This window comes from Nothobranchius furzeri, chromosome 13, assembly GCF_043380555.1.
Source record: "Nothobranchius furzeri strain GRZ-AD chromosome 13, NfurGRZ-RIMD1, whole genome shotgun sequence".
In the NCBI taxonomy this organism is placed as follows: domain Eukaryota; kingdom Metazoa; phylum Chordata; class Actinopteri; order Cyprinodontiformes; family Nothobranchiidae; genus Nothobranchius; species Nothobranchius furzeri.
This window is the reverse complement of record NC_091753.1, coordinates 48,924,822-48,940,156: the sequence shown is the minus strand read 5'-3', so window position 1 is coordinate 48,940,156 and position 15,335 is coordinate 48,924,822. Positions and strand designations below refer to the sequence as shown.

Here is a 15,335-nt window from a genome sequence, read left to right as displayed (position 1 = left end):
GATCATAAAACACGTAAACGGCAACACGCAGAAATCATGAGGCAACGTTTTACGTGACGTTTACTTGTTGCTATGAGTAATAAGACAGAAAAAGCCACGCCAAAATAAGTTTAGGAAGCCCACTAAGAATCGTAATAAAAGCATTTAAAATAAATACCATACACAGTTAAGGAAACGGTTTAAGTACCTGATATGAAGTGGTCGCTTTACCCTCGGGATTCGACAGTTTCATTTTAGCCCGGTCACTTTCATTGCGATGAGCCAACGTTTGCAGCGTTCCGGATCTTGGAGAATCCTGTAGATGGCTCATTCCTTATGTCGTCCGTGTCTGTTCTGCATCCTGGGGCACAACAGGAATCTACCATATTTCCCATTTGATTGAGTTTTCCGACAATTACAAATACTCCAGCTGCGGGCTTCTGCCTGCCAAGATGGCGCCGTTTCGATTTGAACTGTTGCATGCCGGGAGAAGTGAAGTCAACTCCCGGAGCTCTATTGTCACTGTACAAAAATCCCTCTACAGTGGTTATGTCCTCATTAAAAGCCTGTTGCAGGAACGTTTTTAGTCAAACCAATAGAACAAGAGCTTAAAATAAGCTGCATCCTTAAGGCTCTACTGGTGGGACACACAAGCCCACAGTGTGCAACACTTTTCACTTTGCTAACAGACCACAGACCCCCTTAATGAACTCTATACAAGTTTTTGGTAGTGACTTAATCAAGCGGCACACCAGGAACTGACTGCTAGTGACAAAAACTTCCGGCTCTTGGAGAGTAGACGCTTTTTTCCTCCTCTCCCCCCATCTTATCCCACGGCTCTTTGTCTGTCATTGGGTGTACGGTGCTTCTGCATTTTTTCTGGAAACTGGAAATTATTAAAAATGGATCTGGTCAGTTGGTCTCTCAACGCGATTGACAACATTTTTTCAATGACGAGAACGGGAGAAGGGGCTCCCGGGTGCCCCTCTGGGACAGAGCCAGCTGGGCATATCATGGACTCCTGGAAACAGTGGAACTTGAAATGCCTCTCTCAACTGTCTGTAGATGATTCTGAAGACGTTTGGATATTCGTGGTGTTGGTTTCAGGTTTCTTGCTGTTTGGCCTGAGTGGTTACCTGGCTTATGGGAAAATTAATGAGCTTTCGAGGATATTGGCTCAACCCCGGAGCTCAGGGATGGATTACACCACGCTGTGAACGTACAAACTCATAATTGTCGAGATGAGTCGTAAGCTTGGAACGTTGGCTGAGATTCAGGCTCTGGCACAGAAGGTAGATGCGATCAAAGAGAGAGTTGACGGGACAGCACGGTTGGGAATAGATTCATTTACGCCATTATTGGATCAAGAGGGGTTGGAGACCAATAGAACTTTGACAGAGAGGAAATTATCTCTGTCTGGCCCCAAAACAAGTTCTTATCTGAATCTGGTGCCCTTGAGCCTGTGAGGCTGAAGTGATTACTCCCCCTCAGAAGAAATGTGGAATGCTGCAGTTGCCATGGCAACTGTCTCCCTATCCCAGCCTGGGCGGGACTGAGACCCGTGAAGGTCGTGGAACCGTTTCCAGGAGTCACTGTGCTCTCTAACCCAATTACCTCCCTCCCCTGTCCAAACGGGGGTGACGAGCGCTGCTCGTTGCGGCTGCGTGCACTGATGTGAGGAGAGTCCCCAACCCTACCTCCCGACCTAGTGGACACTTATGTTGTGATATGTCTGAAGTCTGTTGCATTTCTGTCTGAGGTGTTTTTTGCATAGCAAAGCTGCCCTTCCTGTGAAGGGTAACTCTGAAGTGCCTTTTTTTCCTCCACCTGACTCAATCCTCATATAAAACCTCTGATCTCTTTTAAGGTAGCGCGACTCGGGTTGCGAATGACCACAGTCACCAATTCTTGTCATGTGTCTATGTATGTATGTCTGATCTCAGAATTGTGTGTACTGAAACTCTAATTTCCCTCTGGGATTAATAAAGTATCTTTGAATTTGAATTGAATTTGAAAAGGCATGAAAACATGTTCAGTTCCTCAGACTTCAGCTCTGAAGGGACAGCTGGCCTCACATTTCAAGCTGAGAAACAAATCAGACCAAAAGAAGGGTTTAGAGCTCACTGAGTCATGTGGACATGACACACAAGTGGGCTTTTCTGTTTTTACACCTCTCACCTCTCTGCTGAAGCTTGTTTTTAGTAAACGCTCACTGACAATAACTCAGAAAATCAGCAAAGAAGAAAGCACACACGGCGAGCTTGGTTTAATCGTTGCTGCACCTCATCACTGACATTAAGGATCTTAGCCTAATGCAAAGCATTTTGTGAATCTGTTAGAAATCTTGTGAAACCAGCCACACTGCTGCACAAAAATGGCCTTTTGGCTCAGGGATTTTCAGCATCCACACCGTCTCCTTTTAGCTCTGCATTCATTCTTGATCCTTTGACCTCTCTTACTTTTTCTCTCGGGTATCTAGGAACCACTGCACATTTTATCAAGATGTTAACATGATTTTCAACAAAGAAGTTGAAAAGTGTTTGAGAACTGCTCAGAGTGACTGATGTGGTATTTAACACTCAACAGAAACGGGGTCAAGCTGGAGGATGAGGTCAAGTACGGTTTTAATGACGACGGCTCAGAAATGACGATAATGGATGTTACCAAACTGGATGAAGGAGAGTACACCTGCATCGCCAAGAACAAGGCCGGGGAAAATGAAAAGGAGCTCAGCCTGAGAGTGTTTGGTAAGACAGACTATTTTCTATACAGTACAAACATGAACTAGTGACGATGTAGGATGTTCCAAGTGAGTGGGATTTGTAAATCTGAGCATGCTTGTGGGGGAAGAACAATAAGATGGTTTTGTGTCTGTTTGAAAGAAGACAAGCATAAGGTGTTGCTTCGGTGTGGGTTGCTGATGTTTCATGTAGGGATAGAGAAGGATTTGAAAACCAAGATTGAGCTCAAATTGACTCATTAGGTTGTTCCTAAGTCTACAACAGATAAATGTTAACTTCTATTTATCATCATATCAGTGAAACTTCTGCTGCAGTTTGGTTTTACTAAATAAAAGAGGTTTGCTTTTTGTTATTTCTTCAGAGAAAACATTTATCACACAAGTATTCAACACAGCCATCCATGCACATTGTTTACCTCATTATTTCTAAGATTCTCCCACTGTGACGAAGCTCCTTACATATTGATGTAATGCAAGCAATCTCTTTGTGAACATCCGCTTCTGCATAGAAAAACCGCAAATGTGGATTTTCATAATCAGTGTTTACTTTTTACTAATTCTGAGCTCTTTGGTATTAGATGCTCACCATTACAATGTTTGTCTGGATATTTAGTTTATAACTGCACAGCTGCACATGAATAAACTCATTTTCACTTTTAAGAACGAGTTTGTCTCTGTGCATTTATTATTTAGTCACTTAAAACTTAATCAAAGTACCGTATTGACCCGAATATAGGACGACCCCAATTTAAAGATGACCCCCCCCCCCCCCTTCCAAGACTAATCTTTAGGAAAAGACAAAAAGTCACTTTTTAAATAAACTATTTTTATTGAAAATTTGAGAACAAATACTGAGCAGAAATACTATTTTAATGCAAACTATCTGAAATTTGCTGACATGCGACATCAAAAGTTAAATTAGGCTTTTATTCAGATGCCATCTGACTTGCTGTACTCACTCACTCTCATTCTCGCTCATGCGGGGCGTACCATCAGATCGCTACACCTGCCGACTCCTCCCATTAAGCGTCATCCATTCCTCACAGCCATCCAATACACCCATGCATGCAATATTTGACACCTCTGCTAAATTTACTACCGTCATCTTAAAATTCACATAACTCTGCCCAGGGTATCCGCGGGTCCTTAAAAAGTCTTAAAAAGTCTTAAATTTGCTTTTTCAAATTTAAGACCTTAAAATTCCTTAAAAATGACAAATAATCCTTAAAAACAGTTTCCAAAGGTCTTAAATTACCAAAAACCCAATAAACAAGATTATTTTAGCATTTTTAGTGTATGATGTTGGCGTAAGTGGAACCGTACACATTCAGTTGGTTGTGAAAGGGGGCTATTTTTAGATGAGCACATTAGCTGGTTAAGCTAGTGGGAGCTTACGCCATGGGGAAGTGCAAGTTTAATGCTAACTGGATGGTTAATCCCAAGTTCGCGACGTGGTTAACACTGGTTCCAGGCAATAGCTGGAAATTATAGCTTGAATTTAATTTTAAAAATAGCTTAAATTTGGTCAAAGTGGCCTTAAAAAAAGGTCTTAAAAAGTCTTAAGTATGGCTTCCCTAAACCTGCAGATACCCTGTCTGCCTTGTAGCTTGTTTACTTGCCCCACTTTCGGTCCACTCTGCTTCGGACCCCTCATCTCCATTTTTTTCTCCTTTTGACAACATACAGCCTGGCGTCCTCTGCTGTTACGGGCGTGTAATGACACCCCCCCCCCCCCGACAAATATCTGCATGTGTAAATGCTTAGACCCTGATTATAAGACAACCCCACATTTTAAAATTATTTCAATGAAAAAAACCTCTTATATTAGGGTCAATACGGTAATCCTCATGAAAGAACAGATGCATCTAAAAAAACAGCACTTCTCAATGTAATATCTTTCGGTCCTAGGAATATTTAAAGTAACACTAGATAGTTTCCCGCTCCTCTGCCCTACTGGTTAAAAGTGGAATTACAACTGCCGTATACAACCCTGCTGTAGCTAGTGCTAACGCTAACATGAGCCAGCTAATACTAAAATAAACCACAAAAGAAAAAGATCCATAATGTTGGACTAAAAATTTTATAAGTCCAGTAGCAACAACGCCAGATCACCATCGGTCTGTGATTCTGTAGCTCCCTCAAACTAGTGTAGGCCATGCCGATGTTCTCTCTGGTTTTAGACATTTGCTTCACCTCCAAAGACATTGCTCTCTTACTTTTACTTCCAGGCTCTGTGATGCTTCCATGATGCCAACAGAAAAAGCAGTTCCTTTTTCTTCTTCTTGTGCTTTTTATTGACGATTGGTGAACGGAATGCTAACCTTTAGCTAACAGCCTTAAAGCAGATAAAGAGCTCCGCCTATAGAGCACCTACCCACTCCACATGACTGTTGAGAGCTCAAACATGAAACTCTTCAAGTTTCTAACTCAACCATCACTGAGGTATATGTTAAAGCTCTAGCTTAAAGTTTAAAAGACTATTTAAGGTCAAAACCTTACAGTACTTTAAAGACGAACATCAACCCCAAGTAGGTTTCTAGTCATTTCCTGTTTCAGGTCTTTTTGCTGGAGAAAATCAGTAATTAAAATATTATGAGCTCTAAAGACATTTGAAAGCAGAAAATTAAAGAACCATAGCAGCTGAAAGATTCATGCAGGGTTCTTTGTGTTTTCAAAGGCCTCCCTCATTTTCTCTAGTAGATTATCACAAATTCACTTCACTGAACGGGTTTCCATGTTTTGTCTTATCCACGCATTCATGCTCCATGGAGTGGATTAAAATAGATGAGAGCACTCGGCATTAGTCACCCACATGCCTCTGAAGTAGCACTTCAGTTTGCTTTGCTCTACTCGTATCACTACTGTCACACCTGGCTGTGCTTTCTGGGTGACGCTCATGACAGGTAACGCAAACAGAAACTATTTAAAAGCATCATCCTCTGAGATAAGCTAGATGATGAGGATGAATCCAAACATGGCCGTCAGAATCATTAATTCAGCCATAAAAGTCTTTTACTGATCTCCATCCATCCTTTGAGTGAACTCTGTGCTTCTCTTGCCAGACCACCTGGCAGCCTTACAGCGGGGTAGTTGTGTTTATTTTGTGTTTGTGTTTTGTAGTCAAACCCAAGATCACTTACATTGTGAACAAGACCACATCAGAGATGGAGGAGGAAACGCTGACATGCGAGGCGACTGGAGATCCAACTCCTACCATCAGCTGGAGCTACGGGGAGCACTTTTTCACCGAGGGCGAGCAGGTAAAGTCAGGAAGTGATTGGGTTTTCCACTGACCATCTAGCCTTCTAAAGCCTCATCCTAAAGGTGATTCCACCTTCTGGAATCAAAGAGCTAGAGATGGCCTGAATATTCTTTAGTTACATTTAAAACCTTTTAAAGGAAGATTTCAACCATTTTAAGAGTGTCTTTGTGTAAAAGTTTTAAAATAAAGACTATCTTACCTGTTGCAGATGGCTTTTGACAGGACTTGTGAGCCAATGGCCAGTCTTAGCAAAGCCAAGACCACTCTCTGAGATTCCTTAGCATTCATTTATAAACCTTTGTGCATTACATGTTTATTCATTTCATACTCTACTCTACTCTAGTCATATGGATGATTTTAAGAAAACTAAAGGCAGTTCAAAGCACAAAAATGCCCACCTCTGAATATTTTAATTATAGTTGCCGCTGGTGATGCCCATGCTTGTAAATAACTAGAATTTAATGTAAATACATCTAATATTAATGTGATGGTGCATACATCAATGTCAAATTTCAGAGATTGGAGTCATTTTGGAAAACGGAAATTTTATTTGGACTTGCCTATGCTCAGCCTAACCGTTAGCCCATCAATTCTAAAGGACATCAACTGTTTCTTTAAACATAGGCTGTTCAGGACGCCATTTACAACAGGTGAGATAGTAGTTATGTATAACCTGTACACTTTAAAAATACTACATAATCCTGTAGGTTTGAACCAACTTGGAAAGAACAGAAAACAAAAAGAAGATGTTTGGAAGTTGTTGTTGCTTGTCGCAGCACAACACAAACACCAGATTTTACCTGCAGCTTGTGGTTCCTCCCAATTTTTATTTACATTATTCAGGTTTAATCGTGTCCCTGTGTGCTCTACGCGTTTCCCAATTCCACCAAAACAAAAGCCGATGCTTTCTTGTGGATGTCCTTACCCGAGTATGCGTTTGTGATGCGTTAGAACGTGGGCACATTTAGCAGCAACCACCAGGGAGCACCACAAACCTGCAGACCACAGGTGTGTGAAGGAGACAAAGTGAATACCTTTAACCTACTTTCAAATGATATATTGATTTGGTGCAGGTGGGGAACTTTAGCGGCTTCATTGCAAAGTGTTTTCATCAAGCTGATCATTCACTCTAAACTAGCCGTGGCTTTGAGACGGTCCGGTGGATCTCAGGTGATAGCGAACTGGAACTCGTCAGATGAAATTCAGCACATTTGAGTTAAAAGAAATCCTCTACAGACTTCCTCAAAGAAGCATGCACCCTCTAACTATTGAGGTATTTGCTCCGTTTTGCTAGAATAAGCACGTGAATAAAGTGTTTGTTTACACTTTTCAATCACTATTGTCAGATCTTTGTTCATCCCAGTGACAGAAAGATTTTATATTACAGAAATTAACTTGCTGCCATTTAAAAAGATGTTTGTGGTGGAGAGCCAGCTTTTAATCTTCCATTACATCCTTAATATCTCAGATGTTCCCTTTGCAATCTCTTCTGCATCATTACACATCGAAACCATAAAACGGAATACCTGATAGGTATTCTCACACATCTATTGTCCACATGGCTTGCTTCTTCAAGGTCTTGCAGCTGAGAAGTCAAAAAGGGGATAATCTGTTGAGGTTTTATATCAATTCGTAGATTTCCTGGAGCCAGCCCATTACATACGCTACATTTTCTCCCTACAGGCACATCTAAACAGGATCTATCAGGTATGAAATCCACGTGGCACAGAAATGTCCTGGAGTAGTTTGTAAAATATCTCTTCAGTTAGAGCTAAATCTCCTACTGATCTCAAATTGTCCTGTGTTGGAAATTTCCCAGCTGCTTCTTGAAAAACCCCTTTGGAATGATTTCATCAGGGTTCATGAGATTGATTCGACTGCTGCATGATTTCCAAAAACAGCCTGAAAACTTCACTGATCTTGTGGCGGAAAGTTTCACACAAGATCAAATGAAAATTGGGTTGATGACTAGTTAAAGGGAAACATCATTTCTGTGTTGCTTTTTGCCTGATCATTCTCAATCTTTCCATCGCAGCATGAGGTAGCCTTTACTGGAGCACAGCTCGGTCCGTCTCTCATCTGCTTGTTACTGTAGAATGTCTAACATCGATGCCAGCATGGTCGTAAAACTGGCTACAGATGCTCCACTGAAAGTCTGTTTTTTTTTAATGTCAGCCTTTACCCCTCTAGACGAAGCAATTGTAACTAAATAGCTGGAGGTGGTGAGCAGTTGGTTTCAAGTGCTGCAGGCCCCTCCCCCCCATTATAAAAGCTGCTAACTTAAATCCATTGCTGATATGGATTCATGCAAATGGGACATTTACGGCCACCTGCTAAGTCTGTTAGATATTGAAAAAAACTACACTTTGATTGGAGCATCACTCAGAAGTGCAAAACACACTTCCACCATATGACGCACTTCACGACTAGCCCGCTTTATTTCTTTTTTTTTTTTTCATTTTGCCAGTCTACACACCTTCTGTGGCGAGGCACACTGAGACACATGGATGCACCGCTGAGTAACAGTCAACACCTCACTGCTATTATCCAATGTCAGGCTCCCATGAGAAGCCTGCGTAGGGAACACATCTGCCAGCTGGTGTTCCTCCACGTCCTCTGCTGTCGCTGCCAGTTGGGCTTATTTTTTGGGGTCTTGAAGCTTTAATGGATGCGGAGAGACTCATTATTGTCGAAGAGTCGCATTCAGAGCTCCACATCGCACCTTCGTGTCATTACAGCAAAAACTCCCGAGAGGTTGTAGTGTTCCTGTGACGAGTCATTCTGCAGGTGGAGGGTCGACCAAATTACACGCACAGGTTACGTTTCTTTTAAAGTAGAAGCTGCAGAATGCATTAGTAATGGAACTTACCCCCATTAACACAGCGGAGAGGCAGAGACACATCTCAAATGGAAGCTAATATAGTCTACGGTTTGGTTTACACCGGATGTGCCGTGGAACGTTTCAGGAACATCCCAGAACTGTGTTGCTGCGGCTCTTTGAGCTGCTAAAGACAGGTTTGGGGTCTGTTTTTGACACGGCACACTTCCAGAACACGTCAAGCTTTGCAGTTAACACGGGGCTCAACAGGTCGCTCAACGCATCAAGTAAATAAAAAAAAACACACAAAAGCAGATTTGTGATTCCTAAGCGATGTCAACATTATATCTTTACTGGTAACCGAAGAGCTCATTTGCTTCCCGCATCCTTTAAAGAGAGCACCGGTGTGGACGACGAGGCTTTAATCTGAGGAGAATCACAACATCATTTATGACATCACACGTCCCTTTTACAAACACAACACCAAAAACTAGAAGGTATGGACCGAAATATCAGCAACTTAAGACCTAAAATAATAACAGTACATTCAACTGTTATTCTGAAGCATACAACGTCAAATTTCCCGTGATTTTGTGATCTCGTTGTGCAACTACACGACTGCGGTGCAACCTCTCTGCGTCTGAAACGCTCCCGGTGGGGATCGTGACTAAACCGTGCCGCTGCCGTGACGCGCCGCACACGAAGCCTCTGGAAATTGGGTGTAGGTTTGTAACGTTGAACTACGACACACATCAAGCAACCGCGTAGCTTTACGGTGGTGGCAGTGTGCTTTTAGTGTGCGGTAGGCTTGGTGATCTTAGGCATCTCTACTCAGTCGTACAAGAAATGATTAGCAGCCTTACCGCACTTCAACGAGCACACGCACTTCCTGTCTAGGGTTTCTGTGAAAATGGCTGCTAATGATTTGTCTTGTTCTGTTTGTTTGTCTGACATCCGTCCGACGTGTTGTTTTGTAAACATCACAACGGCTGTATTTAATCTGGGAGGAGTGTGAAAATGTGTTGAGCTGCGCTGTTTTGGGGTGAACGTGTCAAATGGAGAAACTTTAAAGAGCGCGGCAGGAAGTGCGTTTTCATCGGTTTAATGAGGCGAGACTTTTGTACTGGTCAGAAAAGCAGCCCAGTTCCGTTCTGTGTTTTCAGATGTGTGATCCGGATTAATGAGCAGCATTAATTAGCAGTTCGTTTGAATGTGTCTTCACTTCTTTGGCTGTTTAGCTGGTCAGATGCTGTCATTTCTGGTTAAAGAGTAAACGCTTTCAGACAACATACTTATAAAAACAGAGTTATGCTGAATTTGAGGCTGTTCAGTTCTGCTTGCTGTTTTATTAATAAGCTTCACCGTTTCTGAACACAAATCCTAATTTCAAGCTCCTGATGGAGTTGTCTCCCTCATGCAGAGGAATCGGTCAACGTCTCGAGACTCTTTAGTCACCGCTCGATTGAATATCAAATAACACAAATGTTGGCCTATTGAGTCATTCAGAAAGCAGTCAGAAGGCAAATCTAAATATTTATCAATGATAAATATAAGAAATAATCAATGAAGATTTGAATTGTTCCTCACGCCTCGAACTTTTGACGCTACTCAGCTCAGTTCGTTGGCTTAAAGCGAGCTGATGGCCAAGCGTCTGATTCCTGTTCTTTTTCTGTGCCTTTTGTCGGACGATCGCGTCAGATCTGCTTTGCCGGTGAATGAAAATCCGACTTCTGTCAAAGCCAGCGTGTCCTAATTTGACTTTGTTCCTATTCTTCGTTCGTCTCGGATTTCAAAGGTTAAAATGAGGAGTAACTAATTCACGCTCAGCAACCCCTGAAAGAGCAGACATCGTCCCATAGCTGCGTGAAGAGCAGCGCGGACTGAGGATGGAGCATCCCTGCAGGAAGCATCGGGATAAAAGGGCCGTGTCCAACAGTGGGAGTGTGTCCGTTTAGAGTTACATTTCAACTTGAAATGGCAGCTTGTCCGTTTGTTTGTGTTTATAGAGCGATCACAGTTAAATGTTTATATATTTATTTAAAACCTTACATGATGCCGTTTGGTTCTTTCAGTCCTTTGAATGCTTTTCCTCCAAGCTGGTTTAGATAAGTGTGGCTGTCTAATAACTGAAAATGTAAATGAAGTATTTATCCATTCTTTGAACATTATCTTCATAATGAAGGCGTTCGCTCTTTGAATTCACATGAAGCGTTCTCACTGAGGTTTCAGCCCGAGTTGTTTGGAAAGAGGAGAGATGCTCTGAAATGAGACTTTATAAAACTAAATGTTAATGTGGTTACAGGGCTTAATGTCTCTTGTGTTGTGGTTTTGAAAATCCTATTTAAGACCCAAATCCACTTTAATGCCAGCTTTTGTATAAAACTCAGGTTGCCTGTTAAATTGCAAGTTAAAGACTCAGGAGAGAAAATGAGTGAATATAATATCAGTAATGAGACGCTTAAAGAAATTCTGTAATTAATGTTTCTCTGGGACAGAGGCGCACTTCGAAACCTGCGTGTCGATGCAGAAATGGCACCGTGAACACAAAAGGCTACTCATTACCAGCACGCTAGCTGGGCCAGTGGAGATGTGATGTGATGGAAGGATACTTCTAGAAAAGATCCAAAGCTCAGCAATTCATGGTACAGAACAGACGGACGCACCGCTGATAAAACAGCATCCTGACTCGTACGGTATTAGCAGGTCCGCATCGCGCCACAGCTGAGGACTCGTGTCGATGGAAGGCAGTAACAGTAGGCTGGGGGGGGGGGGGAATAGGTTTCATGGGTGCTGGAAACCCGCATAAGTGATCGTGTCTGGGCATCCTCTGGTTTGCATGCTCACATCTGCAGTTGTTCACCGTCCCTTTGTCCCAAACAAACACCTGTCACCAACATGACAGCAGAGCTTGTCAGCTCGCTTGCTGCCGAGGAAGCGCTGAGTACGTGGATGAGGCGGCGGTGTTCCACGCTGTTAGGTTGCTGGTTTTAATTGGGAAACTGCTCGTTCACGGTGCTGTGATGACATGCAGCAACTGCTGTATTAATGATCTACAGTCAAACTCCTCGACGAAGCTGCTCCGTCTTCTCATTTTACCGTCGAAAGAATCGACACAAAAGGAAGATGATTGTGAGGGATTTCAGGATTCAGCTATTACGAAGCCGAATTCCCACCATGTCTTTTAAAGCCTGCTGCCGAGATAATATGGAGTACTTTTAGGTGTGAATATTGATGGTTTGAGTCACAGTTTTGTCTCGTAATTATCTCCGTAGATAGCTTTCATCAACTTTTACATTTTCTTGCCGTTGCACCTGATGAAATGGCTGTTTATCACTTTGCTCGTCACACTCCAGTAGCTTTTCTCTCCGTAGACCATCACATCCCATCAACATGCTTAACACTCACTCGTCAGCCTCACCACAGAGCATGCCGTCCTAAAAGCTTCATGTCTTGTGGAGTTCATGGTTGTGCAATTTAACTGGATATGGCATGTTTTCTGTTTGTGTCGTCCAGAGATGTTATCTGCTGCTGTTCTGTGTTTAGTTGGATGTTAATGGTGTTGGAGAATATTATAGCAGCATGATTGTGATCAGTTGTTATACCTGTGGTTTGACTTCCTCTATAATATTCTTCAAATCTTGTTATTTCAAATCAAATGTGTTTTTGGTGCTAAATAAACAATTAAACTATCTGTGTTTAGTAGAAATTTCAAATTTATTCAAGAACTAGACAGAAAAGATGACTTAATGTGGAGAATGATTATCGTCGCTGCTTAAATGTGAGATTTTGTTTTATTTACAGTCGGGGAAATTAAATTAAATGTGAAATTTGTACAAAAAATGTTCTTGGTCCCACATGAGGTGGACAAAACCGCCTGAATGAAAAATGTATAAATCTGCTCAATGGTTTGATGGACTGGGCTGTATTTAGTGTGCTGGCAGTTTTTTTTTACCAGATCAAGACAGGAGTAGTGGACCATAATGGATTGCGAGTCCATAATTGCCTCAAAGCTTTTCCAAAAGAAGGCTGGCCTATCTCTGTTGTGTTGTAATGGAATCACCTCTTCCCGATAAACCAGTAACCTTATCTATAAGAATTTCTGCCATCATGACGACAATAGGCTTTCCTTGTTTCAGTGTGAAGTTCAGATAAAATCTGTAAAGATGAATCCAAGTGCAGCTTTCAAATTAAAAGTCTCGTAATAAGCTTCAGTACTGTAGCTGAAGGCTTTGGCAAATCCAAACATTGAGATCAAGAACTTTCACATTCGCTTGAATTAATCTGAACATTTTATTCCTTGCATGCGATGTGCAGCATCCCAGTTTTCAGCGGATGGAGGATTGCTTTCTAAGAATTGCTTTGCCTTCTGTCTGTTGTCTCTCTGTCCTCTACAGGCATCATGGACTCGGCCTGAGCAACACAAGGTATTCTAAATGCATGGCTTTTTCCTGCACCCATCCATCATCCATGTCAGGGAAGTTTAATTCAATTCCAAATGGATGCAGATCAAAATCCTTGATCAAATGAGGGTCAGTGAGAGTATAAATGCTCAGAGTGATGCAGTTAAAAGTTAGGCCAGCGGGAGTGTGTTTTACATCTTCAGTATCACCATCTCTCACACACGTGGGATGTCCCACTCAGAATGCTGCAGGAAGCATTTCCATTCACATTTCTCCTGGTTTCACCTTTTATGGTCACACTTGAATGTTTTTGATCAAACTTTCAATAACCAAGATAATCTGATAAAAATACAAAATACAGTCAAAGCACATAAAGTAATCTAAAACCAACCTAATCCTGTGTGGAAAAGTGTTTTCCCCACTTTTAAATCATGAATTAACTGAGGGTGATTAACTAGATTGTTAGTAAAGATGAGATCAACTCCACCAGCTACACTCTGATCTGATTACCATCAGACCAGTGGAGTTAATAAATCACTTCCAACAGGGAGCCTAAGTCCCACCTATCTACTTCTGGACCATTGGTCAAAAATAATAAATGAGAGTCTATGGAGCAGCTGTTGGATCCTCTGTATTAATGTCTACGAGCGAGTAGGAGGCGGATCGTCACCGCAGCCAGCTCGACCCTCTGTGGACATGTCCGGGCAGAGGGGGAGCGCCAGCAGTGGCCTGGAGAACACCCAGCAACCCTAGAGCACACCAGCAGTTCTGGGATTCTCTAGAACTCAGATTGCCAGTTCACGTCTGGTGGTGGTAGTGTGATGGTCTGGGGCTGCTTTTCCGCTTAACGACCTGGAGAACTTCCAGTCTGTATCAGTGGCAGAGCCAGAATGTAGCAAATGGGTGGGCCTAGAAAAATCTGGATGGGTATAATTAATTTCAAAGCAGATATGAGATGTGCGCCACGTGCGTGCACATCAAAATTACATGTTATAATAAAATCTCTCAAACCACAAATAATCCTATGATAGAAGATTATATATTAGATACTTATTCCACGGATCTCTGTTAAATTTTTATTTTAAGGACTGTTACTGATGCTGGACTCCCGCTCTGGGCCAAGACCTGCACACTCTCTCGTGTGAACTTTCAGGACCTTGGACAGGTTCTAATCTCAGCCAGGCGTGCGCGCACGCACACCATCGACATATAAATATTGGACAATGGGTTTCCATAGGCTCCAATAACACGTTTTTGAGGCTGGGAGGTGGCCACCACCGCCATTTTGACCGTGTCACAGGTTCCGTCAAGCCCAGACAATTCCACAAAAGGGAAGAGAGGTGGAGCTGAGGGTGGGGCTGTAAGGCTGGGATCAACTGACAACAACCGGTTGAACTAGATACAAGCAAACCCAAAGTTAACGCAGAGGTGGGAGCTAAGCTAACAGAGGTAGCAACCTAGCTACAACCGGAGTTAACTGTGCAAACACCAGAGCTTCTGAGTCAGAGATGTGCCGGGCTGACCGCTGGGTAAAACCGGGTGGAACACCGAGGTCTCCGAAAGCTGCTGAAAGGCGGCAGGCCGCGCATCAAACAGAAGCCGCGATCAGACAGAGATGCGCCGAGCTGCGGGGAGGGGAGAAACGGGTGGAAAACATCGGTCTCCCGAGAGCTCCACAAGCCGATAGTGGGAACCCAGCTCCACCAACATGTTATATTTCAACCCATTTTCTAAAGTGCAGCATTATGTTAAATGCACTGGGTTTTACCCTATTACATTTAAATTTCATGGTTAAACAGTACATGTTAAAATCTAAGCTCAGCTCCGCAGTGACCTGAAATACATAAATATAATTTTACTTACCGAAAACAATGAAGTGGAGACTCCTTGGACGTTCTATTAGTGCAATTAATGCCACAGCAAGTCATTTTGTCCAACAATTGCACAAAAAATATCCAAAAAAGAATACACAAACACAGAGACTCAAAATCCCAGAAGTTTCCAAGCCAGACCGAGGCTCTACTGAAGCCTTTCCACGGAGCTAGCTCTGTGGTCACGTGGGTCTGAGGCTCATTAATTATAGAGAATTTTAGGCTTTTAATACACTTAAACAGAAAAGTGAGAAAAAAATTCACC

At 42.5% G+C, this 15,335-nt stretch overlaps 1 protein-coding gene across 7 annotated transcripts in view; it reads left to right on the top strand.

Annotated features, from left to right (window-relative positions):
• Positions 1-15,335, top strand: part of ncam1b (neural cell adhesion molecule 1b) — a 134,495-nt gene that overhangs the window by 92,556 nt on the left and 26,604 nt on the right. For 3 of the 7 annotated variants that reach the window (XM_054742553.2, XM_015951164.3, XM_054742552.2), the window contains exons 7-10: positions 2,566-2,726; positions 5,840-5,979; positions 7,665-7,688; positions 13,194-13,223. In XM_054742553.2, coding sequence (XP_054598528.1) covers positions 2,566-2,726; positions 5,840-5,979; positions 7,665-7,688; positions 13,194-13,223 — 355 coding nt within the window. The remainder of the gene's footprint in view (positions 1-2,565; positions 2,727-5,839; positions 5,980-7,664; positions 7,689-13,193; positions 13,224-15,335) is intronic. The other 4 variants (XM_015951166.3, XM_054742555.2, XM_015951168.3 and 1 more) reach the window with 2 other exon arrangements.